Here is a 14,592-nt window from a genome sequence, read left to right as displayed (position 1 = left end):
CAGTGTTGCAGGCTGTAGCTAACGTTTTTTTTTTACCTCCTATGATTTTATTTCAAGTAGGATAGCAGCCTACACAAGAAATAACTCATATTGAAAACCATCTAGATGTCACCTTGATACATACAACATCACCGAGACACAATGTCCTTCGCTCTCGCTTGCCAAGCACTACTGTCCCGCAACGATGTGGGAAGTAGATACCTAGTAGCCAATGTTAGGGTGACAGTCACAGTAAGAACACACACATGATCAGTACTTTTAATAAAAAATAAACAATAGTCAGTTTTATAACTGAAAACGTTAAATTATTGGTGTAAAACTAACAGTTAAATTACAACCCAGACTCATCCTCTGGCTTCAAAACAGAAGTTCAAACTCTCGCGGTACAGTAGTTGCCTTGTTACTCCTTTTCCTTTCGACACACCCACTCGCCCATACTCCGGTCGCCATATTGGGCTGCAGCTTCCCTTCTCGTTATACTGACACTAACGCTTCGAACACACCGACAGCATTAATGTGCAACATAGTACGCCTGGATATATAGTATCATCTGGATATGTATGCAACAAAAGTTCAACATTCACTGTCTGCTACCATTTTTGTCAAGCCGTCTACGCAGACAGTTTGACGTATACGTTCGATAAATCCAACGTATGCGCCACACCGAACGCACTGCAACTGCCTCTGCAACGCAATGCTGCAAGGCAAACGCAGGGTTTCATTTGAAATCAATGTAATTCTGGTGTACCAAAATGCAATGACACTGACGGTGAGATCGAAGCATAATAGAAACCTAACCTCACTATCGCCCCCGTGTGGCAGGAGCTGGCCAAACACTTTGATAAAAGTGACCCTGGCTACGAGGTGGTGGAGGATGCCATCATCACCATGACAGCCGTGGCCTGGTACATCAACGATATGAAGAGGAAGCAGGAGCACGCCGTCAGGCTGCAGGTATGGACCACCAGTCAGACTCTACCCAGTCACCCACTACAGCAGTTGTCATTGAAAATGTAACAAAGAAGTTAGCTTTTGTTGCTGATCATAATCTATGACTCTGAACTGGCTGTAGAGGTCAGAGGTTAAAAGTCAAAAGAGGTTAGAGGTCGCAGAGGTCTTTGGACACCTCAATCTCCACTACATCTGGAGGTTTTTGGACACCTCAGTCTCGACTACTGTTTTTGAAGGTCAGAGGTCAAGCTTGGGTTAACACAAACACTTTTTGTCTTTTGGCTCTGGCAGGAGGTTGAGAGCTTGTTGACCAACTGGGCAGGTCCAGACCTGAGTGGCTTTGGGGAGCTGGTGTTGGAGGGCGCCTTCAGGGTTCAACGGGTCAAGAAGGAGAGGGCATTCTTCCTCTTCGACAAGATGCTGCTTATCGCTAAAAAGAGGCTGGAGCATTTCATCTACAGCACCCACATATTTGTGAGTGACGTGCGGACACCGGAATGAATTGATCAGATTGTGTTTCTGTAAATGCTAGGAGCATGTATCATTAGAGATGACACCTACACCAATCAAAAAAGACGAATGTTTTCGTTTTTGTTGCTTGATTCTCTACTGACACCCTTATTTCCCCTCCACTCTCTTTCCTCTCGTCTTTCACTCTCCCCTTTCCCTCATCTCTCTACCCTTCTCTCCCGTCAGTGCTGTAATCTTCTTCTGGTAGAAACCATGAAGGACCCCCTGTGTTTTAAGGTGTCCGATCAGACCATCCCCAAACTGCAGCACATTGTACAGGTACGAGTAAACCACAATCAAATTACAAGTGAACCACTATCAAAGAACAGGACATTGTATTGTGTTAGACCAGTGTATTTATACTACCCTCCTACCCATGTTACAGACCAAAAACCAGGAGGAGAAACGCCTTTGGCTGCACTACCTCAAGAGACTGATAGTGGAGAACCATCTTGCCTCTCTACCCCAGAAGGTAAGGCTTATTGTACATTACTGTAAATGTTGCCGATATGAATGGCAATACTTTTCAGCCAATATTACACTTAAGGTTGTGGCTAAACTGAAACAGAGAATATTGTAATCACTCTGTTAGGATGTGCTGCCACCTTGTGGCTGGTTCTAGTTACCGCAAACACTGTCACAAGTTGAACAATCCTTGAAATACCTGTATGTATTTTTCAGGCAAGGCAGGTACTCGGTGACAACTTCTGTCAATGTGAGTTTCATGTCATTTCAAACCATCATACATTCATACACCTACACTTTTCACTTTCAATTTGACACCAATTGTGCACAGTTTACAATCATGCACAACTCAGTAACTCGCAATTTCTTTTTCACAGCTCCTCAGTTTGATCAGGATCATTTAAAAAAGTCATCTCCAAGATGCGATGAATACCATCGAGGGAGACGCCAATCAGGTCAGGACAAGCCATAGTATCTCATTTGAATCAGGTCAGCACACACACAGGTCAGCTCATTTCAATCAGGTCAGGACAAGCCATTCTTACCTGTAATGCACCTAGTATCTCATTTGTATGTGAACGACTTTTTTGTTTTAGTTCAAAACACTTTTATTTCTGTTGGATATCTTTACTGGTTTTAAGCACATTTTTTACCCCAAAGTTGGATGAGAGGGATGGCTTCTTCTTTGTCATAAATCTAATAAATAACAAAGCCATTTTGCCATATGCCTGTCTGGTCTGTGTTTGCTGAGTTAAATTAATTCTCTCGTGTGTGTGTGTGTGTGTGTGTGTGTGTGTGTGTGTGTGTGTGTGTGTGTGTGTGTGTGTGTGTGTGTGTGTGTGTGTGTGTGTGTGTGTGTGTGTGTGTGTGTGTGTGTGTGTGTGTGTGTGTGTGTGTGTGTGTGTGTGTGTGTGTGTGTGTGTGTGTGTGTGTGTGTGTCCAGAGCCCCCAGAGTTCATCTACACCCCAGAGAAGGCCAAGAAGAGCCTTCCCCTGCTGCTGGAGGGGAACCTGTCCTATCGCCGCGGCAGGAGGCAGTCTGGTGAGACTTCATGTCTATAGACCAGAACCTGTGTCCACAAAGCGTCTCAGAGTAGCAGTGCTGATCTAGGATCAGTTTAGCATTTTAGATCAGAATGAATAAGATTATATGGACAGATCCTAGATCAGCATTCCTACTCTGAGACACTTTGTGGATATAGGCCCAGGGCCCACATACATGAAGAGTCTCGAAGCAGAAATGCTTATCAAGGATCAGTTTAGCCTTTTAGATCATATTTGAATATAGATTATATGGACAAGGAGGACCTGATCCTAGATCAGCATTCCTACTCTAAGACACTTTATGAACAAGGGCCCAGAGAGGAATCACCCACTGCACAGGACTTGGACTAAACATACAGAGCTTGAAAATATGAATTCATAAATGTAATAATTGGAAATGACTCATTCTTGAATGCTTATGGCTGTTTCTTTCCAGCTCCAACTAAAGACTTCGAAACAGCATATCATGGTGAGAATTTTCTTAAAGGATTTTTGTTTATCTTGTTTCCTTGTTGTGCTTCAGTCTGTCAGGGCTGAAAGATTTGGTATGTTTTTAATGGAAAGTAAAAACACCCTTGTTTGTTTCCCCCCAACCATTCCTATCTTCTCATGGAATCCAGTCTCTTCAAAGGTAAGCTTGATTCAGACTGGTTTTGCCCCTATCCACCCACACAACTGTCATACACATCAGATGATATCTCATTTGCAAGAATGACTTGACAATAATTACTATGAGCAACGCCTTGTTGACATTGGAAATGCTATTGAGTAGTACACCTTCCCTTCCTGACATTCTCCATCTCAGTGTTGATGTTCATGTCCATCTCCACAGGCTGGCAGCGAGGGGGAGCTGTGTCCTGGGGCAGATAGCCTGGGATCCTCAGGCAGCACCAACACCCTGGCCTCCTCTGTGATGGAGGTGGAGGCTGAGGCAGAGCGGCCGGACCCCTGCCCGGGCCTGGAAGAAGAGGACCTACCCCCCCTGAGCCCCCCGCCCACCCTCTCCATCACCGAGGAGATCATGCAGTTCATTAACCAGAGCCGCGTGCGAGAGGGCATGGCCGAACTCAAGCCTGACATAGTATGGGTGGGCTATACTGTCTTTCACAATTCACACACTATTAAACAGCTGCCATGGATTTAAAGCAACCTGTGTCACTTGTCTAGTCACTAGACGTTAGTGTCTAGTTTTATGAGCTATCAATTTCATATCTATAGACCAGGATCTGGTCTATGCTGCATTACTTCCCCATGTACGTATAATAGGAGCTGCGGGGATGACTAGCTTTTTTGTGTCTGTTTCTGTCTCGCCACAGGATTCACCCCTGGATGAGTCTCTGGAGGACCAAACAACTGAGCCAGATCCATGTCCAGTTGCTCAGCAAGGAAATGGCCTGCTGCTTGCTTCCCCTACGGAGGATACTTACGAGTCGCAAGACCCCCATCCCAATAGTGCAGAGGAGATGACAGTGCAACTGGAGGGGAGCAGAACCAAAATGGAAGACCAAACTCTTCCACCGTGTCTGTCCAGGGAATCCTCAGAGGAAGGTGGTTGTGAAGAGGGAGAGTCAACACCTTTGCCAGCTGATGTTATAGAGGAGATGCCTCAGGAGGAGAGCACATCAGCCAAAGAAACCGGGACAGTTGGGGAAAGAAATGCATCAGAGGTGGAGGACGAGCAAACGTTCGAAACCCCGACGCCGCTCTCTCCTGTAAACCTCTCAGGCGAAAGGGAGAGGGAGAAGGAACTCTGCTCTGACCTCCCCAACGAGGACAAGCCCTCAGAAGCTCCTCTCTCCGTCCCAGAGCACACTGTACAGAGCCCTCTGGCGCCCAAGAAAGAGACCCAGCTCACCAGGTCCGACAGGCAGATCATCGAGAAGATCCGGAGCTACTACGAGGCGGCTGAGGCAGAGGCAGGAGACGCAGGAGAAGGTGACAGCAGACCCACCCCCAGGAGAAACAGCTTCTCCCTCATCATCCCCACCGGCCTGGTCAAAGACTCCGTGTCCCGCTTTGCTGTCTTTGGCCACCAGGACAGCCTGTGTGACTCGGAGAGCGGGCGCTCCGATGGGGGTGCAGAACCTGAGTCAGAGCTGCCCTCCCCACTTCCGTCAGTGCCTGACCAGGGAGAGGGAGCCCTCAGCCCAGAGTGTTCCTCTACTTCTGCTGCTGGTTCCCAGGAAGATCACAGCCAGGCACCAGGTCAGGGTGAGCCTGCTGTGGAGGAATGTAGCAGGTTTGAGCCAGTTAGTGAGCTCCTGCCCTGCACAGAGCTGATGAAGGATTGGAAAGAGAAGGAGAAAGTAGGAGCCGCTGTTAGAACAGAGAGGGAAATCATACCAAACCTGTCAACAGACATCACCGAAGGGCCCTCATTCAGCGACGAAGCAGCCAAAGTGATCACAAAAGACCAGCAGGTAATCAACGGCCACGGACCAAGTCCAAGTGATCCGGACGCAGAACCTAAAGAGGCCCAGAAAGACTCCACTGTCCTTCCACTTACAGGCCTTCATGACAGTAAGACCGCCCCAGTGTCCCAGGCTGGGTGGGGTAGAATCAGAGACAGGAGCTCCCTCACTGGGAACCTAGAGGGCCTACCCTGCCAGATCAAGGTGGGCTGCTGGTCCCACCACTGTAAGATGGTGTCCTCCAGTCGGACCTTGTACGAGAGAGCAGCGGTCGCAGACGTGGCGGGGATAGGCCTGTTCGAGGCCAGCCCCGGTGATCCATGTCTGGTGGAGAACTCAGAGAGGATCCTCAGTAAAGTTCAAATGCTGGCTCGAATGTACAGCGCCAAGGCCAGCATCATGAAGGTGCCACTTCACCACAAGAGGGTGTGTGTGGGTCATGCACCGTGGACCGTCACCACCAGGCACAGTGTCCCTTCTCAGGCCCAGCCGCCACAGCAGCATCAGGAGGAGAAGATTACAGTAAAAAGAGCTCAGAGCCATTCCACTGGTCAGTACCTTTAACATCCTGTATAAATGGCTATGATTTGATTAGATAGTGTAGTAGTGAGGATATCTAAAGACTTGTTGGTGTCTTATTGTTGAATTTTCTCTGAGTTGTTTTAGTAAGCACTGCTAAATAATGGAAGAACACATATAAACTGTGATTTACCATGTTTGATAGGGAAAGTAAAGCCTTCATATGGTTGGTCAGGAAACACAACAAATAAAACATGAAATGCAAAGCCTCCATATTGTTTATCAGTGAATGACAGTGTTTAGGCTGATTTTTTTATTTATTTTTATTTTTTTTTTAATTTTACAGGTTGCCAGGAGATGACTTCAGTTTCCTCAGAAGCCCAGCTCTTTGGCCACATCCTTGTCAGCGAACAGCTGTCCCCCACCTACCGCCAGCAGGAGCACAACTGCGCCCTGACCGGACCCAGGGACAGTGTTTCCAACCTGGGATCCACAGCCATTGTCTCTCCCCCCTCCTCCCCTCTGACCACCCCACCAAAAACCACTCAGGTTGGGCCTGAGGAGGTAGTGACAACTGCTCTGGAGGGGAAGCTTATGGAGAACCAGTCTGAGGAAGTAATCTCAGGAGCTGAGATGCGGAGGCCTCACCCCAAGAGGGCCTCCCCAGTCCAGGAAGGCCCCATCCAAGGGGTAGGGGTGGAGGTTCCAGCTGATGGTTATCCAGGGACCCCAGAGAGGTCTGTGAATCTCAGCAGGACTTGGGCAGAGCAGAAAGGACATAATCTGTACTCCATTAGGGAAGATTCTGCTCTGGGGGCAGCAGCAGCCTCTTTAGCAGACCCATGTGGGAACAAAGACAGGTCTCCAGGGGTTGGAGCTGCAGAGAAGCTGCTGAAGACCATTCAACAGCAGGCTCCAACTGAACCAGAGACAAGCCAGGTGGTGAAGCCAGACGAAGCCAGTTTAAACCCCAAGATAATGTCGCCTTATGTGGCCAGTGGGGCTGAGAGGGGGAGCTCACTCCAGATGGCCCCTGGTCAACAAAGCAAAGCTGAATCCACCAAAGCCAAGTCACAAGATGTCACTCTAGATGATCGGGATGTTTCACCTGCAGCACCAAAGATTTCCACTCACATCTCCGACACATCTCCCACACAACAGAGGTCCATCTCTGGGATAACTGAGGGGTCAAACCCCTTAGTGTGGCGTGCCACTCAGTCAGCCATGACTGAACCCATGCAAGCAACATATACATCTGGTCAGAGAGTCAAGGAGAGTCAAGTCCCAGAGGATTCCAAAGGAAAAGAGGGGGACATGGTTCCCCGTCCGTGGTCATCGCTCCAAAGCCTGAAGCCTACACCTCCGCAAGGGGTGCAGTCCTCTGACTGTCTGCCTAAGTTCACCAGCCAAAGACCACCCAACCTGCACCTACCCACTACCAAGGGCAGAAGGAGCCTTCCTATGAATTGGAACGGATCAAACAACGGCACACTCCCCAGCCAAAGGTACAGTATTTAATAGGACTTAATACAGTAGTAACACAATTTCACCGGTCCATAGCTTCATTCTTCCACTAAGAGTTATTGTAGATAATAGGCAGAATCTACTACATACCATGGCAAAATGTAAAACTGGAGAAAGATTAAAGGAATGTGCCTCTGACCGGAAGTGTGCAAATACTGTTTCCTGTTTCTCCACTAAGAGTTCTGAAAGAAATTCTATGAATCAGATAAAACAGTGTTATTCACAGAGTAGATGGAAAGAAAGCATTTTACAGTGTCTTCGTAAAGTATTCATACCTCTTGACTTATTCCACATTTAGTTGTGTTACAGCCTGAATTCGCAATTGATTACATTCTTTTTTTCCCCTCACCCATCTACACACGGTACCCCATAATCACAAAGTGAATACGTTTTTAGAAAGTTTAGCAAATTTATGAAAAATGAAATACAGAAATATCTAATTTACATAAGTATTCATACCTCTGAGTCAATACATGTTAGAATCACCTTTGGCAGCAATTACAGCTGTGAGTCTTTCTGGGGTAAGTCTCTAAGACCTTTGCACAACTGGATTGTAGAATACTTGCTAATTCATCTTTTTAAAATTCTTCAAGCTCTGTCAAGTTGATTGTTGATCATTGCTAGACAGCCATTTTCAAGTCTTGCCATTGATTTTCAAGCTGATTTAAGTCAAAACTGTAAATAGGCCACTCAGAAGCATTCAATGTTGTCTTGGTAAGCAACACCAGTGTTTTAGGTTATTGTCCTGCTGAAAGGTGAATTTGTCTCAGTGTCTTTCGGAAATCAGACTGAATTAGGTTTTCCTCTAGGGTTTTGCTTGTGCTTAGCTCTATTCCGTTTTTTTTTTATTAAAAAAAACTCCCTAGTGCTTGCCGATGACAAGTCTACCCATAACATGATGCAGCCACCATGCTTGAAAATATGAATACTGGTACTCAGTGATGTGTTGTGTTGGATTTGCCCCAAACATAACGCTTTATATTCAGGACATAAAGTTAATTTCTTACCCACATTTTTTGCAGTATGACTTTAGTGCCTTATTGCAAACATGATGCATGTTTTGAAATACTTTTTATTCTGTACAGGCTTCACTCTGTCATTTAGGTTAGTATTGTGGAGTAACTACAATGTTCTCCTATCACAGCCATTAAACTAAACTGTAAAATCACCAAATCCCTGAGCAGTTTCTTTCCTCTCCGGCAACTGAGTTAGGAAGGATGCCTGTATCTTTGTAGTGACTGGGTGTATTGATACACCATTCAAAGTGTAATTAATAACTTAACCATGCTCAAAGGGATAGTCAATGTATGCTTTTTCTTATTTTTATCCATCTACCAATAGGTGCTCTTTGCGAAGCATTGGAAAACCTCCCTAGTCTTTGTGGTTGAATCTGTGTTTGAAATTCACTGCTCGATTTATGGACCTTACAGATCATTGAAATAATGTTAAACACTATTATTGCACACTATTAGTCCATGCAACTTATGTGACTTGTTAAGCACATTTTTACTCCTGAACTTATACTTTCTGAAGGCACTGTAGATGCAAAGTATGTGAGAAGGCCCCTGACATGGAAATCACTGTGTTTTGTCATGAATGTCCATCGCTTTAGAGGTTGTATTGAGTGGGAAAATGTTCAAGAGTTCCTATTTGGTTGTATAATAAAAATAAATAGTTTTATTTTATTTAGTGTACATCGCAGCTAAGAGCCAAATTGCATATACAAATGTACAAACGTACTATCAAAGTAGCTTATTTTCACAAGACTGAGTAATCGCTGCCTGCACTCCTCTCCTCTCAATTCTGCTTCTCCTCAAGCCAGGTTTTGTGGCAGTGGCATTAATCAGTCCCCCCAGGGTTTCACAGGGATTTTTAGTGGTAATATGCATGGCAATATGCAATGATTTAGTTGAATTTGTAGCGAAAATGCACTGACGAGGAAAAAGGTTTGTTAACGTGTGGCTTGATTGAAACATGTTCTGTGGTGAATGTGCAATGATTGGTTGAAATTCCTAGCCCTTTTTTTGTACTGCGTTGATTGGTCAGTTCTATGCAATAACATTGTGATGATTTGGCTTTTCTATGCTGAAATAGTGCAGTGATTGGTCAAATTTGCAACCCCTCACATATTGTGTGTGAAATTGTTGATTTTGCATAACAAATTGCCATCACATAATCCTGGAGGGACTGATTAATCAAGTCTATTCATTTCCTCTTCTCTATGCTTTCCTTTGGTTATAGACTACCACCTTCTCCACTGAGGTCCAGAGAGCCAGGCCAGGATCCATCGCTCCCATCCATCCATGCCTCAGGGTTATCCCCCGTCAGACGGCCTTCCTCCCAGCCCTCACTGGAGAGATCAGCCACCATGCTTCCAGGCATTGGTCAGCCCATGGATGCCAAGCCCCCCTCTGCCTTCAGCCCCAGTCTCCACCAGCAATCTCCCTCCCCCATCAGGGGACTCCCCTGCTCCTCTCCCACCCCTTCTGCCTTGACCAAGTCCCTGGCTGCCTCCTGCATCAGCCAGTCCATCAGCCAGAGTCTGGCCAAGAAGAACGCTCGCTTCCAGGACCAGGCCACCCCTCCCCCAGACAGTCCAGCCCCTCTGGCTCCCGCTCCCACTGCATTCCCACTCAGGATGAGGTCTCCCTCCCCCAAACTCACCTCTGGCCCCAGCGGCCCCCCTCTGAGTCCTGGCTATGCCCATGCTTCCTACTCCAGAGATGGGAGCCAACCACCTAAGTGTCCCCCTTCCCCTCTCCGGTCTACTTCACTCCGCTCCAGCCCATGCGCATCCCCAGCCCCAGCCCTGTCCCCCCCACCGTACCGCAGCCAGCGCTCAGTCTCCCCAGCCCCCCCAGTCAGCCTGCATCACACTGCCTCTTCCTCTGCCTCTCCCCGGCCCAGGCCTGCTGCCCTATACCAGCCACGTCATATTGGTTTGAATGGAAACAGCAACAACAATAATAACAATAACACCACTAACGGAGGATGGGTCGCGAATCACCGGAAGCCACCGTTAGCGAGTGCCAATAGTATACCCCATCCCCATGATCCTCTTTGGAGTGGTTCTACTCACACTCTCAACAGGGTGGCAAGGCCCTTCTCTGCCTCGGAGCCCAGCTCACGAGTGCAGTCCCCGTCCCCCTCTCCCTCCCCATCTCCATTCAGCAGGATCTGCTCCCCTCCCCCAGTCCAGAATCATACAGGCCCCCTGATGAACAAGCCCCCCAACCCTAGAAGCACCCGGGCAGGAGGGGCTTACCCCTTCAATCACCTGGGCCTCTCCCTGGAGCTCCCCAGGGCCTCCTCAGCCTGCTCCTCAGGCATAACCTCCCCTCCGCCCATTGGGGTTCCTGCCAATATCTGGGGAGTCGCCGCTCCTCAGCCGCGGAATGCCAAATTGGCATTTCCTTTCTCCTCCATATCCTCACCAACATGGATAGATGTTTTTCCCCCCTCCATTCAGAGAAGCTCCAGCACCACCTCTCCTCCCCCATCTGGTTTCTCCCCATGCTCTCCAACCCATTCTCAGAACCTACGGAGGACCAAGGGAAGCAGCCTGCCCTTCCTTAGCCTGGCTGACCGACCACCCAGTCCAGTCAGGAATGGGAGGGGGTCTTGGGGAGAGAGCGGAGGGCGCAGGTCTGTGGATGCGGAGCAGGAGTCTGGGTTGATAAGCCCCCGAGGGGGATCCTGCTCCTATAGCAGCTCCTACAGTGGCTCCCCATCCTGCCTCAGCCCTGGGGCCTTGTCCCCTGTCAGACTGGCCCCTGGGAAGAGCACCCACGGCGAGCAACACTTCACCAGCATTGCCTGGCCCGACGTGCGAGAACTCCTGACCAAGTATGACAGTGGGGACAGCCCTGACCAGAGTGCTCCGACCTCCCCTGTCTGGCCTCAGGATGAGTGGGGTGACCCAGACCTTGGGGAGGACAGTTGCCGGAGCCGCCTGATCTGTGCCTATGTGCCTCGGGCCTCCCCAGCCCCAGACATGGGCGCACCCATCCAGTACCCTCACAGGAGTGAGCCAAAGCCAGAGGACACCTCCTCAATGCAGGCAGCCAAAAGGACTCTAAAGACTAGCTATGCTACCACTGTGAACCTGCAGATTGCTGGCAGTGGACGTATCACTTCTTTCAGCAACACCCAGGTGAGCCTGAACCAGACCTTAGCCCCCGTGGTAGACAGCCAGGGCAGACGGAGGGTCAGCATCAATGCCTGCAACCTTACCCTTCCCATTCCCCAGAACTGCAAGAGGCTGTGAGGGGCTGCGACTGGGGGACTCCTCCAAGGTGCCTTATGCCTCAGTGAAAGTCTAAATAGGCACTTTACCCTGAAACAGTGGTGTTCATAGGGATCCTATGAGATATAACTCCAGGTAATATGGTAATGAATTACATTAGACTTATTGGACAGTAGACTGAATCACCTGTTCTTCCAGATGACAATCTGACAATGTCAGGGATTCTGCAACCAAGTCCACATATCACCGTCCGGCCACCTATATCACTGTCCAACAGGACACCGACTGAACCCAGTGTCGTTTTTCTTAGTCTTTTTGTTGTTTGTTCTTTCAAAATAAATTCTGTTTATTCTGTTAACCTCTTGGGGCTAGGTGGGACGCTAGCGTGCCACCTGTGGTGCACTCCATCAACAGCAGGTGCATTTCAAGAGCGGCAAATTTGAATCCAAATAAATGTCAAAATTCAAATTTTTCAAAAATACAACTATGTTACACCATTTGAAAGATAAACATCTCCTTAATCTAACCACGTTTTACGATTTCAAAAAGGTTTTACGGCGAAAGCATAAATTTAGAGTATGTTAGGACAGTACATTTACAAGAGTTGTGTGTAATGTTTTGTCAAGTCAAAGACAGGGTCACCAAAACCATAAAACCAGCTAAAATGATACACTAACCTTTTACAATCTCCATCAGATGACACTCCTAGGACATTATGTTAGACAATGCATGCATTTTTAGTTCTATCAAGTTCATATTTATATACAAAAACAGCGTTTTACTATGGCATTGATGTTGAGGAAATCGTTTCCCTCCAATAACCGGCAGTCAAGTCAGCGTCAGAAATTAAATAATTAAAATTAGAAAACATTGGTAAAATATTATATTGTCATTTAAAGAATTATAGATTTACATCTTTTGAACGCAATCAACTTGCCAGATTTAAAAATAACCTTACTGGGAAATCACACTTTGCAATAATCTGAGCACTGTGCCCAGAAAAATACGCGTTGCGATACAGACTAGACGTCATGTTGGGGAGATCTAAAATCGAAAATACTATGTAAATAATCCATTACCTTTGATTCTCTTCATCAGATGTCACTTCCAGGTATCACAGGTCCATAACGAATGTAGTTTTGTTCAAAAAAGCTCATCATTTATGTCCAAAAATCTCCGTCTCGTTAGCACATGATGTAAGCCAGCCGGACTTCTCGTCATGAACGAGGGGAAAAAATATATTTCCGTTCGTTCAAACATGTCAAACGTTGTATAGCATAAATCATTAGGGCCTTTTTTAACCAGAACATGAATAATATTCAAGGTGGACGAATGCATAGCCTTTTATAACGTATTGGAACGAGGGTACCCAACATGAAGTAGCGCGCCAGGTGTCTAATGGGACATCACCGTTCCATGGCTCTTGTTCGGTCAGATCTCCCTCCAGAAGACTCAAAACACTTTGTAAAGGCTGGTGACATCTAGTGGAAGCAATAGGAAGTGCCAAAATATTCCTAAACCCCTGTGTTTTTCAATGGGAGAGGTTTAAAGTCAATACAACACATCAGGTATCCACTTCCTGTCAGAAAATGTCTCAGGGTTTTGCCTGCCAAATGAGTTCTGTTATACTCACAGACACCATTCAAACAGTTTTGGAAACTTTAGAGTGTTTTCTATCCATATATAATAAGTATATGCATATTCTAGTTACTGGGTAGGATTAGTAACCAGATTAAATCGGGTACATTTTTTTTATCCAGACGTGCAAATGCTGCCCCCTAGACCCAACAGGTTAAACAAAAAAAAAACGATGTCTTGTTTATCAAACTCCTGTGTTTGTGCTTGTGGCTGGCATGGTAAAAATTGTCAATTTTTTGTAATTTATGAACTAGTCTTATTTTGTCTGCATTTCTGGCACTTAATTTTATGTCTTTATTTTGCACAATGTCCTCAGCTGTGTGTGTAGTTAAGACGTGTCTGTGAAGGTAGCTTTTATTTCAGACCAAATCATGATGTTGATGTTTTTATGTGTTCTAACCTATGTAGTTTTATCAGTGGTTCATGTTGAAAGAATACATGATTTATTTGGTTACACAAGAGCAGAAAATAAGGGAAAATAAGAGCAACAAATTTCAGGGAAAACAAAGTGCAAGAAAATGAATAGTGACTCAACCAACATGCATTTTTATTGCTACACAACACAGTGTCTTCAGGCTACATTGGCCCGTTTTGATAGCATAGGCCTAACTACTTTTTTAAGTACAGTATTTAAATATCAGATTTGAAATTATGTGAACTCCTGTGGTCAAAAGACTCAAAGAACAACCACTGTGTCTATTACTGATGTGCATTTCAGTTATTTGTACTCCAATAATAATAATAATAAAAATATTAAAGACCCTTTAATGTTGTCTGTCTCCTTTTAGAAATCCTTCAATTATACATTATGATATCGATTAGTCAATATCCTGGAAAACATAGCTATTGTTGTGGAAATGCACCACTAAGGACTCAAATTCAAAGTAAATGACGAAATCTTTATTATCACGGCCCGGAGAGGTTCACAAACTCAATACAAGCCCGATGAAAACTCTGAGAAGGGGGTTCCCTTTCAGTCCTTATATACTGCTACACATACAAGTTATATAACCATGATTTACATTATTCATCATGAACGTTGATTCCTGCATGTGACTGATTGATACCTGACGAGGCTTCTTCTCTCAAAGCTGAGACCTTGTATCGCGTATTTAGTCACAGATATTTATTTTATTTATTATTTCACTTTTATTTAACCAGGTAGGCCAGTTGAGAACAAGTTCTCATTTACAACTGCGACCTGGCCATGATAAAGCAAAGCAGTGCGACAAAAACAACACAGAGTTACACATGGGACAAACAATTGTACAGTCAATAACACAA

The 14,592-nt window shown here is 46.0% G+C and overlaps 2 protein-coding genes across 4 annotated transcripts in view; both read left to right on the top strand.

Moving 5' to 3' along the window:
- plekhg2 (pleckstrin homology domain containing, family G (with RhoGef domain) member 2) overlaps window positions 1-3,840 on the top strand; it is a 45,069-nt gene extending 41,229 nt beyond the window's left edge. The window contains exons 8-16 of the mRNA XM_082955534.1: window positions 823-954; window positions 1,243-1,425; window positions 1,648-1,740; window positions 1,847-1,933; window positions 2,143-2,176; window positions 2,304-2,381; window positions 2,870-2,968; window positions 3,407-3,439; window positions 3,803-3,840. Coding sequence (XP_082811660.1) covers window positions 823-954; window positions 1,243-1,425; window positions 1,648-1,740; window positions 1,847-1,933; window positions 2,143-2,176; window positions 2,304-2,381; window positions 2,870-2,968; window positions 3,407-3,439; window positions 3,803-3,840 — 777 coding nt within the window. The remainder of the gene's footprint in view (window positions 1-822; window positions 955-1,242; window positions 1,426-1,647; window positions 1,741-1,846; window positions 1,934-2,142; window positions 2,177-2,303; window positions 2,382-2,869; window positions 2,969-3,406; window positions 3,440-3,802) is intronic.
- Window positions 3,775-14,076, top strand: LOC145850356 (uncharacterized). 3 transcript variants are annotated; one of them, XR_014378876.1, is made up of 5 exons: window positions 3,775-4,051; window positions 4,287-5,931; window positions 6,247-7,405; window positions 9,666-12,023; window positions 13,462-14,076. XR_014378876.1 is itself a non-coding variant. In XM_014214083.3 (4 exons), the coding sequence occupies exons 1-4, from the start codon at window positions 3,884-3,886 to the stop codon at window positions 11,689-11,691; spliced, it is 5,004 nt and encodes a 1,667-aa protein (XP_014069558.2). In that variant the 5' UTR covers window positions 3,775-3,883; the 3' UTR covers window positions 11,692-12,028. The 3 variants fall into 3 exon arrangements, 1 of the variants encoding a protein (XP_014069558.2); XR_014378875.1 differs by having other exon boundaries at window positions 3,775-4,057; XM_014214083.3 differs by lacking the exon at window positions 13,462-14,076 and having other exon boundaries at window positions 3,775-4,057; window positions 9,666-12,028.
- The last annotated feature ends 516 nt before the right edge of the window (window positions 14,077-14,592 follow it).

This window comes from Salmo salar, chromosome 09 (assembly GCF_965601325.2).
Source record: "Salmo salar chromosome 09, fSalSal1, whole genome shotgun sequence".
In the NCBI taxonomy this organism is placed as follows: domain Eukaryota; kingdom Metazoa; phylum Chordata; class Actinopteri; order Salmoniformes; family Salmonidae; genus Salmo; species Salmo salar.
The sequence above is the reverse complement of the archived record's forward strand: the minus strand, read 5'-3'. Positions and strand labels throughout refer to the sequence as shown.

Coding starts and splice junctions, on each gene's coding strand:
- LOC145850356 (XM_014214083.3), top strand. CDS start 3,884: ATGGAGGTGGAGGCTGAGGCAGAGCGGCCGGACCCCTGCCCGGGCCTG. Junction 5,932..6,246: donor AGCTCAGAGCCATTCCACTG/GTCAGTACCTTT, acceptor TTAATTTTACAG/GTTGCCAGGAGATGACTTCA. Junction 7,406..9,665: donor GGCACACTCCCCAGCCAAAG/GTACAGTATTTA, acceptor CTTTGGTTATAG/ACTACCACCTTCTCCACTGA.